This window comes from Dermacentor silvarum, chromosome 1 (genome assembly GCF_013339745.2).
Source record: "Dermacentor silvarum isolate Dsil-2018 chromosome 1, BIME_Dsil_1.4, whole genome shotgun sequence".
Classification (NCBI taxonomy): Eukaryota; Metazoa; Arthropoda; class Arachnida; order Ixodida; family Ixodidae; genus Dermacentor; species Dermacentor silvarum.
In genome coordinates this window covers 236,136,392-236,154,647 of record NC_051154.1, presented here as the reverse complement: position 1 = coordinate 236,154,647, position 18,256 = coordinate 236,136,392, and the positions used below count along the sequence as shown (strand labels likewise).

The window sequence follows — 18,256 nt, the reverse complement described above, 5'->3', positions numbered from 1 at the left end:
TATGCGGTGAGTCACAGATGTGTCGCCTATTAAGGAGAATATGTGATCAGGTGGAGGAAACTGCACTTTTAAAGCGAAGCTTCTTTGTGCCTACTTTTCCAGGTTTGGCGTGGCTGCTTGGCTTGTTGTCAGGCGCTATCTCACCAGACATATTTGAGGCTATAGATACGAAGGTTATATGAAAGCACCCGCCTAGTGGCTTATATAACCCTCGTATGTTTACCAAGTTTGCCCATCTTTGTTCTGAGTGGCCAAAAAAGAATTTCCTCCACAAACGCAGTTTGTTGCGGTGATCAAGCCGGTACCGGATTTATTTCTGTAGGTGCTTTTTTGGAACTATTATACGACTTCGAACTTTTCGCGACGCCGTGCGGAGCTAACCCTAACGGGCGAACACCGGTGACGAGTACGTGCTAGGCCTCGGCCTAACTCGGTGGTGGTGGGGCATCATGCCCGAAGTCGAGATGGTGGAGGGGGTGGAAATCACCCCTGAAGAAGCAAGGTGCCCCGGCTGGACCACGGCAACGGGCAAGAATAAGAAGGCAAGAGGCTCCCAAGTAGACGCCGAGCCCGGTAAAGCAGGGAGGCGGCAGGGGCGGCCGCCGCACGGCAGCCCCGCGGAACGCGCTAAAGAAGTTGGCCGCCGCCTCAAGGCTCCCGAACCTGCCTCGGGACCATATTCGAGTCATCGTTAGGCCACGGGGTGGCCTCGACGAGAAAAAGATCAGCACTATTAGGGTGGCACAAGCGCTGGCTATAGCGGCGGCGCTTTCCCCCGACGAGGTAGGCGAAGACATCGTCTGCCCTAACAACGTGCAAAACATCTACGTTGTCTCAACACCAGAAGAAAGGAATGCGCGTGCTTACGCGGTAGTTCAACAGATCCGCCTGCACGAAGGGGTCTTTGAGGTGGCCGCGTACATGGCTGCCTCGGACAATACGTGCAAGGGTGTTGTGAGGGGAGTCGACGCCGAGTTCAACGACGCTCAGCTCCACTCAATGATTGTAAACCACCGGAACCCCACCGCATTGGAGGTGTGTCGCATCAAGACCACCACCAGGGTTATCGTTCTATTCGACGGACTGAGGGTGCCGAACTTTGTCATGTGCGGTGCGGGCATGCTGCCCTGCGCTCTATACAAAAGGCAAGTGGATGTGTGCTACGGTTGTGGGGAACTGGGCCACAGGGCCGATGTATGTCCGACCCCAAGTGTGAAGACGTGCAGGGGATGCGGAGCAGCGTCTCCCACCGAAGACCACCAGTGTGAGGCGAGATGCGGCGTATGCGGGGGCCCTCACCCAACGGCTGACCGTAAGTGCGAGCATCGCTTCCAAACGCCATATGTCGTTAGGCAGAGACGCCGAAGACGCCGGTGGAAGAAAACTGCAGCCGCCAAGAAGGGCGCCAACGCGGCATACCAGGAGAGCCAGGCACTGACGTCAGCGCTAAGGAAGAGGAGTTCTTCGAGGGGGCGCTCCCGCTCCACAGGGTGCTCCCGCTCGCGGGGGCGCTCCGTGGAAGGAGGGCGCTCTCAGTCTAGAGGCCGCTCCAAGTCTAAGGCGCGCATCCCAGGAGGTTCCACTTGGGCCGACAAAGTGAAACAGACGAAGCCAACGGGCCAGACGAAACATGCCGCCGCACAGGCGAGCGAGCGGGCGCACGATCCCAGGATCGCGCAGTTGATGAATGAAAACGCCAGTCTCAAGGAGGAAATCCAGAGAATGAAGGCCGACTTCGAGGCATTCCGAAACGCCAGCGCTGCCCAAGCGGCCGCGGCAAGGCAACCTTCTGCAGAAGAAGGAGCCACAGCAAGGGCGGCCAAGCACAGAGCCACCTCCTCCCAGGGTACGGTTGAGGACGTGAGCACGGCGGAGGCTGCCATGCAGAGGTCCTTGGACCGCATGCAGAAATCCTTTACCGAGCTGGTACAGAGCAACCAGACCCTTCTATTCAGAGTACAACTGCTCGAGAACGAGCTTGCCAAGCGCTGTGACGTACACTACGGCGACGCCGCCAGGCCGGAGGCGTTGTCCAGTGAAATGCTAGAAAACAACCAGCAGTCGCGGGCTGACGAGCAAGATGGCATGCCAGCCCACCTCCGGTCCAACAAGCCCAACCATGGCGAGACCGGACAGTAAGCTCATCGTGTGGCAGTGGAACTGCGCCAGTTTCCGGAGGCGCAGTCCTCAACTGGTGCAGTTCATCAAGACCCGGGAGCCGCAAGAAAGGCCTCACGTCATTTTGCTACAAGAAACGGGAATGGAAACAATTACCCTCCCGGGGTACCGAGCCGTCTCCTCGTTAGCGGAGAACGGGCATGGAATCGCGACACTCATTGCAAAGAAGTGTGCCTTCCAGGAGCACGATCTGCGCCTTGGCAACACCAAGCTGGACGTCGCTCGTCGAGATCATACCCAACAGCTGGCTCAAGAACAGCGTCTACGTTGTGAATGTGCACTGCTCTCCAAGGGACAACCGGCAGAACTTCTACAGCCTAACGACCAAGGCGTCGTCCAAGGCGAGAGAGACGCCGCTCGTTATGGCCGGTGATTTCAACGCGCCGCACGAAGCCTGGGGCTACGTGAGAAGCATTCCCAAAGGCTGCAGACTCATGCAGACAGTAACAGACAGCTCCCTAGAACTGATCACCGACCCCCATTACCCCACGTGCATGGGAAACTCGATATCGAGAGACACCACCCCGGACCTGGCCTTCGTCAAGAACGCGCCGAGAGCAGAGTGGCATAACTTACAAGAGAACCTAGGCAGTGACCACTACATCGTGGAAATCTCCCTACCGGTCTGCGCGGCCCCGCAGAGGGCCTTCAAAATAGTGGACTGGGACGCCTTCCGCAAGAGAAGGAAGGACGACAACGAAGAATACGATACCTTCGCGGACCTCGTAGCGAAGCTCAAGAAGGACGTGGCTGCAGTCACCAAGACCGTCGAAACGGACCTAAAGTTCGACCGCATGGACGCTCGATTGGCGCACCTGGTCGAAGCCAAGAATTCCCTCACGGCCAGATGGAAGACGCAGAAGCTGAATTGAAACCTCCGGAAGAGGATCGCGGCCCTCAACCGCGAGATCGAATCGCACTGGAAGGAGCTCGGTCAGCAGCAATGGAACGAAATCTGCACGTCGGTCGACGGACAGATGCGCGCGGGAGGCAAGTGGAACCTCCTCAAGCAGTTACTGGACGACACACAGTCCAAGAGAAACCACACTCTGGCCATCGACAGGCTGGTTCACAAGCTCAGTAGCGAAGGCGCATCTACGAACGAAGTGATGGACGAAGTCGCGCGTCGCTACCTCCCCATTGGGCAGTCCGGGCCGGAAGATTACCCGGCCTACGGCGGCAAAGCAGACGAGGACCTCGACGCCCCCTTCTCTGTCTCGGAAGTCAGAGAGGTACTACAAGGCCTCAACGGAAGATCGGCTCCCGGGCCGGATGGAATTTCGAAAAGACTCCTCCGAAATCTGGACGACGACTCGATCGAACTGCTCACCAATGAAATCAACGAAGCCTGGGCGGCCGGCACCGTACCGGATGCCTGGAAGGAAGCCACAGTGATCCTAATTCCGAAGCCAGGCAAGACACCGGTCATAGACAGTCTGCGACCCATTTCGCTCACGTACTGCGTGGGCAAGGTGGCGGAGCATGTCATCCACAACAGAATATAGAGGTATGTCGAGGAACGACAGCTCCTCCCACCCAACATGGTCGGTTTCAGACCCTCGCTGTCCACTCAACAGGTCATGCTACTGATCAAGAGGCAGATAGTCGACGTGGTCACGAGAGACGTCCGAGGCATCTTGGCGCTGGACCTCGCGAAGGCTTTCGACACCGTCAAACACAAGCACGTCCTCGACTCTGTGTCGAGTTTGAACCTCGGCGAACGCTTTCACGCCTACGTCAGCTCTTTCCTCAGAGGTGGTGGGGTGCGCAAGTGGAGCACGTGATTGGTTCGCCGATGTCCACTCTCGCCACGTAGTGATGCTAACAGAACGGACACACTCTATAGCAGCCAACAGTCTACTGATGATCGAAGTTTGCTATTCGACTCTTTGCTGAATAATTTTGAACAAGCCACATAATGCCGAATGGTTTGATCTCTTGGCTTTATTTTGTCAGTGAATGAATATTTTGCTTGTGCACTGCGCTCGCTCCTTATTTCACTTCGTGAGTGACTGCTTTATCTTTTTTTTTCTGCACTTTTCAGGTGATCACAATGGTGTGCACGGTCCTCATCGCCTTCGTCATCTGCTGGATGCCGCTCCAGGTCATCGTGCTCTACTCGCAGTTCGGGGACTCAAAACAACGAGATAAGGAGGTATGCGTTTTGCTTAATGGCTCACTTGCCGTCAATAGCTTTTGCGTGCCTGCAAAAATGTTCAGTCGCTTGGCAGCCGTCTTCTCGTAAACGATAAGAATTTATAACGAGGCACCTTGGAATGCAGGAGCAAGAGCGGAAATAAACATGCCTCAGAACAAAGGCGAGTTGACTAAGCTAGTTTAGCACCATATGGACAGTAGTGGGCAATTCCCAGTACCATATTAAGTACTGGGTTAAAGGAATTTTGCGATGCTTAGCTACAAGTGAGGGGAGTGAAACTTGAATGCGCGCCTACCTGCAAGAAAGCTTGTCACGTGTAGTGTCCCAGAGGTTGGGAGATTTGTAGACCAGAGAAACTGTCTACAAATCTTGTAGACCGGAGAGAGTGGGGAAGCCAAAGTACAGGGATTCGATGTTCACAATGTACGTGCCTCTGCATGAGCCGATTTGTTCCATTTCAGATGCCGGACTGGTTCAACGAGGCGTCGTCAGTGGCCACATACATCGCTTACTCCAACAGCTTGCTGAACCCTATCATCTACGGCGGCTTCAACAACAACTTCCGCCAGGGACTCTGCACTGTTCTCCATTGCTACATGCGCAGGAAGCCTTCGCAGCTGCCGCGTGAGTAACTTCTCGCATCTCCACTTCAGTCGGCGACTATGCCCTGCGCAAGGCGGCTACTCCGGGAGGCGCCCCTGCCCGCCTCACAGTGGCGCCCCCGGTGGGCCGTCTTCGTAAATAAAAAAAAAAAAAAAAACATGCGTCGATGACCTTAGCTTTTCTCGAATGTACAGCCTTCAAGAATGCTTGGCTTGTGAGCTCCGTTGCCACTTTGCGAATTGCGTCTAAAACTCTAAATTAAAAAAAAAAAAAACTGAAGTTGACTATGATGCAGCCAGCAAAACTCCGCACAAAGCACGACATGCTGTCACCTTTTGCAGTGAATGTGGTCAGTCCCAATGTCTCATTTTGCGCGCGCTTTCAAAGTTACTATTTTATTTGCTTGATTAAGAACCGTGCTTTCAGATACTATTCGCAGCACCACTTTTCTCTGCGTATATAGTTCGTACTAGGTGCACAGCAGCAACATTAACTCCGCGTACCCACATGATGGCGAAGCTATAGTCGTGTGCGAAAGCATTATGGCTCATTTCAGTTGCTGACAGAAAGCAGCTGGCAGCGCATGCAGTGTACACAATTGCACTGCATACGAAGCACAATGCATGACTGTACCGACCAGTGCGTTTAGTCTTTGCATCGCTCTACACCCCCTTTCATCTCTCCCCCCCCCTCCCCTATTTCACGTTTTCTGTATGCAGTTTCACAGCAACCAATTTTGCCGACTAGGCGTGAAATTGCAGACTTTATATACTGTAGCGACCATCGCCGAGCAATTTCCAATGGTTTACAAGCGATAATCTACAACTGGTATAGGCCAAGGCGTATAGCTGAGTCGTTTGCATGCATGACAATAAACGCCGTCTAAATTAAAACGATGGCACCTGCGAAGCGTGGCCTACCACAGAAAGGCGGACCTTCCTAAAACAGGAATCAGTAGGAGTTCCAAGCAGTTATTAGGTCTACCTAGCTCATAGACTAGTCCGTCACAAGCATAGATGTCGACAGCGACGAGGATGCGTAACAGAAGCAGTCTTTAGTGAGCGGGAAGTGAATGAAACCGATCTCTGTCTTGTGGCAAATGTAGTGACTCCGCTAAATATAGTCTGTGACCCTGATTGTACCACGCTTGTGCCATGCATCCCATTCGTTGTCTCCGTCTATTTCATAAAATCTATCATTACAATCATACTTTGAGCAACCCTCTTTTGCAGCCAGCATTGTACATTTCTTGCAGAAACGATAATCAGTTTAAGGTTAACGTGCCATGTTTTCCGCACTAACCTTCATTTCAATTCCTTCATCCACATAACAAGCGGCGACTGGAACCACCTTCCCGCTTCCATTGTTTCAATTGTCATAGCCCACGATTTCAAAAAAAGCCCTTCTTAACAACTTGTTGTAACCCTACTATACGCTGCTGAAATGTGCAATGTTTTTTTTTTTTTTTTTGATACCACCCACTCCTCTCTGTAATGCCTCGGCCCTAAGAGAAAATAACTGAAATGAGATGGAGCTGCCGCAACTTTCCGCGATGTTTAAAAATGCATGTGGAACTCCGTAAGGCGTCGTGCTTTCGTTTTTGTCATCCCATTTGGACAATATGGTAGTCCTTCCACCAGTTGTTGAATGGGACAGCAGTGACCCTTGTCGCACACTCCGCGAGCATTGACAGGCAGCGAAAACTGTGCTCGCTATCTGGATAGGCAATTTACAAAAAAAAAAAAAAAAAAAAAAAAACCGAGGACACCTAAGCACTTCATATGAGTTGTGAATGCGAAACCATCAATGTCCAACAGAACTCCGCTGAGCGGTCCTTCGAGCTCTGCGCTGCGAGTAATGTTCGCGTTAATGTTCGAACCGCCCGCCGTGTATTGTGAGAGTCGACGCCGATGGTGGATTTCGCTGTCTGTCTCATCGCTCGTTTTTCTGCGTTCTTCCGCTCCCTTACTTCGCCTGCGGTGTACTGGCGTGGATGACCACGTTTCGCTACTGCCGAGGTTGCGGCCGCAACCTCGGCAGTAGACACTCGGATGACACTCTCCAACCCGCGGTCAATGACTGCGCAAAGATGCAACATGGACTGAACACAATTACGCGTGGGTACACCCTAACCGCTTCGCTCCAGGCGCTGTCGCGGATGCTTCAGTGTCGTTGCCGATATGCGCTAGCATGGTTGCGTGCAGCTATTCGACGAGCATCAATTCCTCTCGGCCTCCGCCACGCGATGCAACAGTCCAGCTCTTCGTCCGGGGACTACGCCTTGAGCGACGAAAGAGGAGTGTCGGAAACTACAGGTGGACGTATAGCCTTGCGAGTGTTGCCCGCGATTTCTCCGTGAGGTAGGGCTTATCACTTCTCACGTCAGGTAGGGCTTAGGGCCCGTCAGAACACATAAGGTGGAAAACTAATGATGAGGACGGATTTGAACCGGGGCGCACCATTCACTGCACGGCATCCATCCTACCTCACCCTGCTACCCCCGCTCACATGGCTCAGCCTTCACACTCCTGCTTTGTATCGCGAAATAACTTAAGGAGGAGCCAAAACACCTCCATCCTAAAAATCCATTGTGATCGCGACACTCGCGCCCGTGTGCAGGGCCATTGTACATCTGAGTACATCTATTAACGCATTATGTTCAGTATCAAATTCATCTCACTCTAACAAACGATGCTCGATGTCGCCATGTGCTTCACAGCACACATATGACGATGACGCGCTATATGTCTTTCTTTTTCTTTTTTACTTCCCCCCGAACGCTTCATTAAAAAAAAAAATCCCACAAAAGCTACTCATGTGGACACTATATGCTAGAAAAAACTAAAGCAGTCACTTCACTAATTGAACTATTGAAAACACGCAACCTCCAGCGTGGTATTGCACGACAGAACACGAGTGAGTGAGTGAGTGAGTGAGTTTGTGAGTGAGTTTGTGAGTGTGTGTGTGTGTGTGTGTGTGTGTGTGTGTGTGTGTGTGTGTGTGTGTGTGTGTGTGTGTGTGTGTGTTTGTGAGCAATGAATTCACTAATTACGAGCACACACACACGCACATACGCAGTCACACACACACGCAGACACACGCACACGCGCATGCACTCACGCACGCACGCAAACGGCCACGTGGCCGCAGTTTCCTTCCGATGCATTTTAAGCACTGTGACCATCGGCCATTGTTTCATATATGTAAAATTCTTGGCCGAAGCAAGAATCAGCTTCCCCGAGAGGTTATCGAAGCTGAAAGGATTACCTTAGGGTGCCGCCAGGGGCTTACTTAAGTCATTAGTTTTTTTTTTTCTTGTTACCTTCTAATGCGCACTGTCACGCTCTTATTACGGTGATATTCGGCGGCATAAAGTGCCACCATCGTCACAAGGATACATTGGTGGAGGTAGTGCATTAGCGCGTTTGTATGTGCCTTTTTCTGTCTGTGTCCAGTTCGCCCGCTTCTTTATCCTTCCGTATACATAATGACAACACGCCAACCAACTGCCACACTTGTAACGCGTAAAGTTTTCCCAAACAAGGCACCTCCGGTTAACGCCTCCTAAAAGTGTGCTTCGCGTAACACGTACACAAGTCTAGAACATGCAACGAATGCGCAGAGGCACTGCTTATGCAGTTGCGTGCAAGATAGAAGCTGCGCAGTCATATCGCATCTGTACCAGGGATCTCGGAAAGCACTAACGTCGCCATAGGTAAAGTCAAGATTACATACCACATTTTACCTGCTTCGTCGAAGATGTTACTGAGCACAAGGCAGGCGGTGTGAACACGTCTTTAATGCTTCGTATGAGAACTTTAATCGATGTTGTGTCATTAGAGAAACTGACGTTTTTAGAAGAGCCTCAATACCCAATTTCTTGCTACTTTTTAAAAGCTCGTATTTCTTTCTCGTAAGTATTCCGAACAAAACCACACGCAAAATTCAAGAGTTTTAGCAGCCACAAAATTTCTTTTTCGTGATCTTCATTTAATTCTTCGATCGATTTCCAATCACAAGGTGGTGGACGCTGATGCACTCGCTAATGAGCCAGCGCCAATCTTTTTCTGGTCTATAATGTCGTACTTTTCCCTCTCGACAAAAAACAAAAAACAAAAGCGGATGTAGAAAGGAACTGAGGGCCTCCGGGGGCACGTTAAGACTGAAGCCGCGAACGTTGCTAATGGGCTCAGCCTTTCGACAAGAAACACTCTGTGATTACCGCCAAGCAGCCGACGACGACGGGTTCACGCACGCTTAGGACACGAACAGTTCTTGCACCCCTGTAGTATCGTACTAGTGTACATATTAACTAGTAAGTGAGTGAGTAGATTTTTTGTTTCTAAAGCATAGCCTAAGGGCCTAATTGGAGAGAGGAGAACGACGGGAAAGGATTATAGATAATCACTATTTCTGACCCCCCCCCCCCCCCCCCCCCCTCCGCGCGCGCGCGCTAGCTTCAGCGACAAAGCTCCACCTGGCAAGTATAGTGCATCGCGTGGGGTAGAGCCAGTCATGTAGATAATGTACGGCATGGTTTGTATGATTCGCTGATTGACTTGCCATGGTATTGAACATTTTAAAATCTGAGTGACATTCAATAAAATTAGAGCAACAAATAGTGGAGGACGTAATGGCACAGTTAAGGCCACAAAAAGTTTTTTAGAGTAGCAGAAAGCTGACATTCGTAATAGCTAGCGGGGAAATTTGGTGGCTACGGTATTTCACCTAAGTACAAGAATTGTGTGCATTTGGTCTAAAAGAACATGGAAACTAAATTAATTATGCTAAATTCGTATATTATATGCTAGCCTCGTTCCTTGTAGGTTATGGGAGATTGAACTGTGTCATGAAAATACTGACTTGTGAGGTAATGGAATAACTAGATCGAAATAAGGTCTTTTGAGGAGCTGTGAAACACTTGAGCCACAGAGTAGGAGTGCAATAACAAGTATAAACGTTCAGCTTTATGTTATTAGTAATGAAAAAATTTAGGCCTAGAGCTTGCTGTTTCATCCTGTCTTACAGTTCCTAGAGATTTGCTCTGAAAGAAAGTTCTTTTTACTTTTTGCGCGCTGCAAAGTTCACGAGGCTTGATACTATGAGATGACCGAACTAAGGCTTCTGTGAACGTCCATCAGTGTCGCACGCAAGAATTAAGCTTCGGACGAACGCTGACACAAAAATCGATTGGTTAAGAGCTTCGATTTCGGTGGCAGTGGAGAAATAAATCCATTCTCCGCTCACCTGCCAAAACTTGCAGCCTTCCGCTTCATGAGATCTGCAATTCATTCTTTGTTTGTGTGTAATGAGATGGAAGGCGTCTGGAGCAAGAGCGCGCACACTTCTTTACATTAATGTAGAGTGCACTTATAACGCTCCTCTTACTATTCTGGAACGAGGTGGGCTGCAGAAGACGAGCAAGAAGAAAGACTATTCGGAAAAAGTTTTTGAGACCCGAGGTAGCAGGAGAAAAGAAAAGATTCATTCTAATCTGCACTCGTGGTAAATTTATTCTCTTGATGGTTCCCTACATTGACGTGTTAGGCCCTACGGGCTAACACACGACATTAATCTCGATTCCAGAATAGATTAGTTTGCAATGGGCGAGGAAAAAGGCAAGTGTAAGGGATTTATTCACCCCTTTTTCCTTTTATTGGCTACCCAATCTGACCGTTGTCGAAATCTTTATGGCCTCGAGCATTTTTTTTTTGTCACTCAAGGTGCCGGTTTATTCTGATACTTTCTGCCACCGAAATGCGATATCTCTTTTTTCTTTCTTCCATTTCTGATTGAACTCACCATCCCAGGCGCGGGTTATACCAACACCGCCTAGATAGCACAAGGCCTACGCACCCCGATCTATGACGTCATGCTACATGGCCCGAAATTTCCCTTACCAAGACTGGTGTGACGAAAGCGGTGACGTCAAAATCACTGTTGCTTACGCGGCAGCATCCTCATTAGATTCTATGGCAGTCGGGCCAGGTAGCATGACGTCATTGATCGAAGTGCGTAGGCCTTGTACTATCTAGGTGGTGTTGGTTATACTCGGGTGTGTACTAATAGGTCTAATAGGTAGAAAGCAAAATAGCGCGTCACTCAAACGGCACTTCCGGTTCGAGGCTTCGAATGCGATCGATTTTTTGGAGTCTTCTTCAGATGGAAGAAAAATTTCTTGCTTTCCACGGAACGAAAAGCGAAGTGTAAACTGGCAGCTCTCGTCATCAAGCGACGGACAACAGTGACGTAAGGGTACCGAACGTATGAGCCTGACTATGTGATCATCACTTTGCCACAAGCAAGTGTTTTGACTCATAACTTCGTTTTCGAGTTTCAAGCGTCAGGGGTCGTTACCTAGCGATGATTAAAAAAAAAACGAAAACGAGTTGAATGTCAACAAACACGTGTTCACAAATAAAGGCTTCTGAAAAAATCACAGTACTACTGCTCGAACAAATGATCCCGATTAAGGTATCTTGCCACGCATTTGTGCCGTCTACTTACTTCCAAAATTTGAAAGATACTGAGCCTGGAAAAGGCAGTAGATGTGTGCACCACCCGCTGACTAGAGACTGTATTGTAAGGTGCCATTATTGTTTATATTCTTGAGACTTTTTTCTCCAGTGCAGTGGAGTGATTGAACTTCTACATTGTATGTACCACTTTTTTTTTCCTCACCGTGTTGCTGTGCAAACGTTGCTTATATGAGAAGGCTATTTTAAACCCTGTATGTTGTAGGTTAGACGTATTCAAGAGTTGAGGAGTAGCCGGCGCCTTACTTGTGCGTCAACATCTCCTCATATTGTCACGATATGATTCACGCCAACATCGATGAAGAAGACGCTGATGATCGGGCGCGCGCTCTCCGCCATATGGTTGACGCTTGATCGCCTTGTAAATATACTGTAAATACGTTTTCCTGTTGTGTTTGCCTCCCCGTAACATCTTGGTGGAAGTGCTGGGGGTATAACGCAAGACGGAGCTCCGCAGCGGCCGCCAAGTCGCCACTCTAGGCATGTCCACCAGCGGTGAAACTGCGTCAGCGGCGGCCGCCATGCCAACCGTCGTCCTGGCTCCACCCCGTGACCCTGGGACCTTTTCCGGCACTGCTGGCGACGACGTCGACAAATGGATTCGACTCTACGAATGCGTAAGCGCACATTACAGGTGGGACCCGACCATGATGTTGGCGAATGTCACATTTTATCTAAAGGGTACGGCGAAGGCCTGGTTCGACAACAACGAAGAGGAGCTCACAAGCTGGAGCGTATGCAAGACTAAACTTCGCGAGTTGTTTGGCCAACCTGCAGGCTGCCAGCGTGCTGCCAAGCAAGAGCTTGCCTCGCGTGTGCAGACGCCTACTGAGTCGTACTTGACGTATATTCAGGATGTGCTAACCCTTTGCCGGAAGGTTGACGCCAAGATGACAGAAGCCGATAAGGTTGCGCACCTGCTGAAAGGGATCGCGGACGATGCGTTTAACCTGATCGTGTTTAAAAACTCTTCGACAGTCAACGAGATTATTACTGAATGCCGACGCTTCGAAGATGCTAAAAGCCGACGTATCGTCCACCAATTCGCCCGCCTTCCGAACACGGCAGCGACATCAACGTGTGAGGATGTTCGTATGCCGACTCAGCCTTTAACATCGGAGACCATCACCCGAATCGTTCGACGCGAAATTGAAGCCGCATCGCCCGCACATTTAATGCGAGGAGAGACCTGTGATGCCCCACCTACGATATCCCTTATACAATCCGTTGTTCGTCAAGAACTGGCAAACGTGGGCCTTCAAACCATCTGCTCTGTGAACCACCCTGACAGTTACCCTTCGGCCACCTTCAACCCTCTCCAACGCCGTTACACCACTCCGAATTATCGCGACCCGAATGCGTGGCGGACGCCTGACGACAAGCCCATTTGCTTTCGATGTGGACGTGTTGGACACATTTCACGATATTGCCGAAGTCCTTGGCCCTCGTCTTCTCGACCCAACTCATCCAGCTTCCGCTACCCACCCCGAAGCCAGCACCAGGTACCAAGCCAACCTGACCAGGAAACATCTGCCGAGACCACTACTACTACCGCCCATTACAGCCGCTCGCCCTCCCCACGACGCCGACCTTCACGGTCACCCCCACCACGCCGTTCCCCGTCCCCGTCTTACTCCCGGCGTTTTCCTTCGGGAAACTAACGGCTGCAGCTCCTGGAGGTGATGCTGCTATTCCGACCTGCTCTCCAATTCCTCTGTTGACGCTCCCTACCAATCAGAACTTGATCGACGTTGAAGTGGATGGCCTACCTGTTACTGCTTTGATTGACACTGGCGCCCATATTTCTGTTATGAGTTCTCACCTCCGCCGGCAGTTGAAGAAAGTTATGACCCCTGCCCCATCACGTGTTGTCCGTGTGGCCGACGGTGGTACGTCTCCCGTAGCTGGCCTTTGTACCGCACGTGTCAGTGTTGCCGGCCGTCAAACTTCTGTTTTGTTCACCGTCCTCGTCTGCTGTTCCAATGACGTCATCCTCGGTCTTGACTTTTTGTCCGCCCACTCCGCCCTCATCGATTGTTCCGCTGGTACTGTACAGCTTGACCTACCAAGTGTGATTGATCCACCCGGACCAATCAAGAGTCGGCTCTGTTCTGCTGAGCACGTCGTTTGCCGCCACAAGCCGTTACTTGTGTTGCTGTGACGCCCTCTCCACCAGTCCCCGACGGTGATTATGTGCTCGCTCCCATCACCGCCGTTCTGTTGACGCACAGTGTTGGTTTGCCTCACACTGTTATCACTCTACGGGACAATCTTACTTGTCTTCCTGTGATTAATTTCGGACTGTGTTCACAAGTGCTCCCACAAGGCATTTCACTCGCTATGCTGACGCCCTCCTACGATTACGTTATCTCGACCTTGTCTCCTCCTGATGCTGGTCGGTCGCACACCACTGATATCCCGTCTTCTTCGCCAGATCTGTCTCCTCCCGACCTGAAGAAAATGATTGCTCCAGACCTTTCGCCCCATCACGCTGACGATCTCCTTCGCCTCCTCTTCTCTTATAGGGACGTCTTTGACCTTTGCGACCGTCCTCTGGGTCAAACCTGCGCTGTCAAGCACCGCATAAACACTGGCGATGCCCATCTGATCCGCCGACGGCCATACCGCGTCTCTCCAGCTGAGCGCCGCATCATTCAAAGGGAGGTCGACAAGATGCTTGCCAAAAATATATTCGAGCCATCCTGCAGCCCTTGGGCTTCTCCTGTGGTTCTTGTTAAAAAGAAAGATGACAGTTGGCGATTTTGCGTGGACTACCGGCATCTCAACAAGATCACCAAAAAAGACGTGTACCCGCTCCCACGCATAGACGACGCCCTGGATTGCCTTCACGGCGCCAAGTATTTTTCTTCCATCGACCTTCGGTCAGGGTACTGGCAGATAGCCGTTGATGACATGGACCGTGAGAAGACCGCTTTTGTCACCCCTGACGGCCTTTATCAGTTTAAAGTCATGCCTTTCGGCTTATGCAACGCCCCGGCCACCTTCGAACGCATGATGGACACTCTCTTACACGGTTTTAAATGGTCCATTTGCCTGTGTTATCTTGATGACAGTCATTGTATTTTCACCGAACTTTGAAACGCATCTCGACCGCCTTTCTTCTATCCTTTCTGTTTTTCGCAAAGCCGGCCTGCAACTTAATTCATCTAAGTGCCATTTCGGACGTCAGCAACTTATCATGCTCGGTCATCTCGTCGACTCAACCGGTGTTCGCCCCGACCCTGACAAAGTTCGAGCTGTGCAGCAGTTCCCCGTTCCGACTTGCACAAAGGAAGTTCGTAGCTTTCTGGGACTGTGCTCCTACTTCCGTCGTTTTGTGAGGAATTTCGCGGAAATCGCACGCCCTCTCACAAACTTACTGAAGAAAGGCGTCTCGTTCATTTGGGGTGCTGCACAGGCTGCCGCCTTCTCTACCCTCATCACGTCGCTCACTACACCACCTGTCCTGGCTCATTTCGACAGCTCCGCTCCAACAGAACTCCGCACCGATGCCAGCGGCTACGGAATCGGCGCTGTTTTAGTCCAGCATCAGAATGGGCATGCCCGTGTTGTCGCCTATGCCAGCCGTCTCCTCTCCTTAGCCGAACAGAACTACTCTATTACAGAACGGGAGTGTCTTGCTCTCGTTTGGGCGGTGGGCAAATTCCGCCCCTATTTACATGGCCAGCATTTCACTGTGACTACCGATCACCACGCACTTTGCTGGCTTTCGTCGCTTAAGGATCCCACTGGGCGTCTTGGTCGCTGGGCACTCCGGCTCCAAGAATACACTTACTCTGTTTCTTATAAATCTGGCCGATTGCACCGGGATGCTGACTGTTTGTCCCGCAATCCCGTGGATCCGCCTGAAGCCTCGGATGACATGCCTGCATGTGTACTCTCGCTCTCCGCTTTAAGCCACATCCGTGATGAACAGCGCCGTGATCCCATTTTAAGTGAGCTTATTCAGAAGCTGGATTCCGCCACGCCCGATCCTTCCCTTCGCCTCTTCGTGCTTAAAGATGACACGTTATATCGCTACAACGTCCACCCGGACGGACGCGAACTGTTGCTCGTCGTTCCTACGCATCTGCGCTTGAGCGTTCTCGGCCAGCTACATGACGTCCCGACCGCTGGTCACCTTGGAGTCTCCCGGACCTACGATCGCGTTCGGCGTCGCTTCTTTTGGCCCGGTCTTTACCGCTCCGTTCGTCGCTACGTAGCTGCTTGTGAACCCTGCCAACGCCGAAAGAAACCACCTAAGCCTCCTGCTGGCCTCCTTCAGCCCCTTGACGTCCCAGCTGACCCCTTCTTCCGAGTTGGCCTTGACCTCCTCGGTTCTTTCCCGACCTCTACTGCTGGAAACAAATGGATTGCCGTTGCTACGGACCACTCCACCCGCTACGCAATTACACGCGCTCTCCCTACCAGCTGTGCTACGGACGTTGCAGATTTCCTACTACACGATGTCATCTTACATCACGGAGCCCCTTGTCAACTCCTCACTGACCGTGGCCGTTACTTTCTCTCCAGAGTTATCGATGACCTGCTTCGCTCCTGCGCCACCAAACACAAATTTACGACGGCTTACCACCCGCAAACTAACGGCTTGACTGAGCGCTTCAACCGGACGCTTACTGACATGCTTTCTATGTATGTCTCATCTGACCATCAAGACTGGGATGTTGCGTTGCCCTTCGTTACATTCGCTTACAATTCCTCCCGTCATGATACTGCTGGTTTCTCACCCTTTTATCTTCTGTTTGGCCGCGACCCAACGTTACCTTTTGACACTATCCTCCCCGATGCCGTCCATTTGCCAACTGAGTACGCTCGTGATGCCATTTCTCGAGCTGATGAGGCACGTCAAATTGCTCGCCGTCGCCTTACTACATCGCAAGGCCACCAGAAGCACCGCTACGACTCCCGTCATCGCGACGCTATCTATACTCCGGGTGCCCTTGTGCTTCTGTGGACTCCGACTCGGCGTGTTGGACTCTCAGAAAAATTGCTTTCGCGGTACTCCGGACCCTACCGTGTATTACGTCGTGTAACAGACGTCACGTATGAGATTGGCCCGCTCGAGTCTTCCTCGCCAACCGTTTCATCACCTACTGACGTTGTTCACGTATCCCGCCTGAAACCTTATCACTCGCCTGGATCATTGCAAGCACCGTGACGGTGCTTGAGCAGCCGGGGGTCATGTCACGATATGATTCACGCCAACATCGATGAAGAAGACGCTGATGATCGGGCGCGCGCTCTCCGCCATATGGTTGACGCTTGATCGCCTTGTAAATATACTGTAAATACGTTTTCCTGTTGTGTTTGCCTCCCCGTAACAATATCATATCAATAAAAAAAAGGCAGTAGAGCAAAAGACTCGCTCATTTACTTAAGTGGCTTCACGAATTCGTGTATATACGTAAGCATCAAAATTATTGATGAACGTGCCTTACATTGATTTGTGATAACATTTACATGACCGTATGACGTGCAACAGGTGTTTATATCGCGAAACACAAGTGCGAAAAATCAAATGGCGTCCGCTGCGAAACAACGTGATAGTCCAGAGGCGTTACCACTTGAATGAAGAATCACAGCTCACACATTCCGGAATACCCCAGCGGTGCATAAGATTGCTTATTGACCTAAGTTGCAGAGCACTCAAGATATGGTAGTAGTGGATTGTAGGTACAGGGTTTAGCCTGGCGATCGAAGTCAGTGATTGCTCCACCTGAGCATCCTTACACTGTGACTGAGGAACTTACGACACGTCCATTAAAACAGCCTGTCTCAATAATGTAAGAAGACATGAAGCTTTCTTGCGGACTACTCAGACCCTTATTCTGGAAAGACAAGGTGCGGAAAGCCTTTCTTCTGGAGAACCTCAAAAAGCGTCCCTTTCATAACGGTAACTTGCGTACGGCCACTGGAAGTCGGACATGACCTTGGCCACCGCCTTAGCTTGGGCGCGATCGAATAGCTTAGTGGCTATGGCGAGAAGGCATTGCCGCTGTACTCCTGCCACCTATACCATAGCTCGCGCGTAGATCTCCCCACAAACCTGGCGTCCTCGCTGCCGCGTCGCGTGTGGCGTGTGACATCAGTGCCACCTCATGCGAACGTCACCATGCATTGCGGGCGTGCTGGATCGCGGAATCGGCGCCACATGTTCCTGCCTCATCACTGCTTGGAGCAGTTAAAAAATAAATCCGAGGACAACTACGCACTTCTTATGAGTTGTGAATGCGAAAGCATTAATGTCCAATTGAACGCCGCTGAGTGGTCCTTCGAGTTATGAACTCCTCGCGGGCAAGCGAGCGCGTCGACGCGCTTGCTTTAGAAGAAGTAAGAATGCAGGCGAGAGCTTGAGCGACCAAGGAACGCGCCGATAACACAGGCTTCCGAGAGCGAGAGCGAGGGTGACGTAGCGTCGCGGTGATGCCCTCTCCCCTCACGCAAAACCTGGCGCGCTGGCGTTCCGTTTCGCCCACTCTGCTCCGTCGAGGCGTGCTTGTGACGTGGCGTCGCAGCCAGTAGGAATTTAGGCTGCTACAGAGGCCGGACGCCGGCTTTTTCGCGCAATGAGCCATTTGATCGACGCTTTCGCATCAATGTCGTGCTGCTGACGTCTTGCCAATGCTTTCGAATGGTTCGACGCCAATTCCACTGTAAATCGCAATGACAAGTTTCAGTATTCGCTACTATCCTGCGCGCATTGCCACTCACTTTATTCATCTCCCTTAAACGTAGCGGCATATATCATGGCCCAAGAGGT

The 18,256-nt window shown here is 51.1% G+C and overlaps 1 protein-coding gene across 1 annotated transcript in view; it reads left to right on the top strand.

Moving 5' to 3' along the window:
- The window catches only part of LOC119437942 (substance-K receptor-like), a 355,162-nt gene that overhangs the window by 43,255 nt on the left and 293,651 nt on the right, over positions 1–18,256 (top strand). The window contains exons 3-4 of the mRNA XM_037704756.2: positions 4,223–4,333; positions 4,798–4,960. Coding sequence (XP_037560684.2) covers positions 4,223–4,333; positions 4,798–4,960 — 274 coding nt within the window. The remainder of the gene's footprint in view (positions 1–4,222; positions 4,334–4,797; positions 4,961–18,256) is intronic.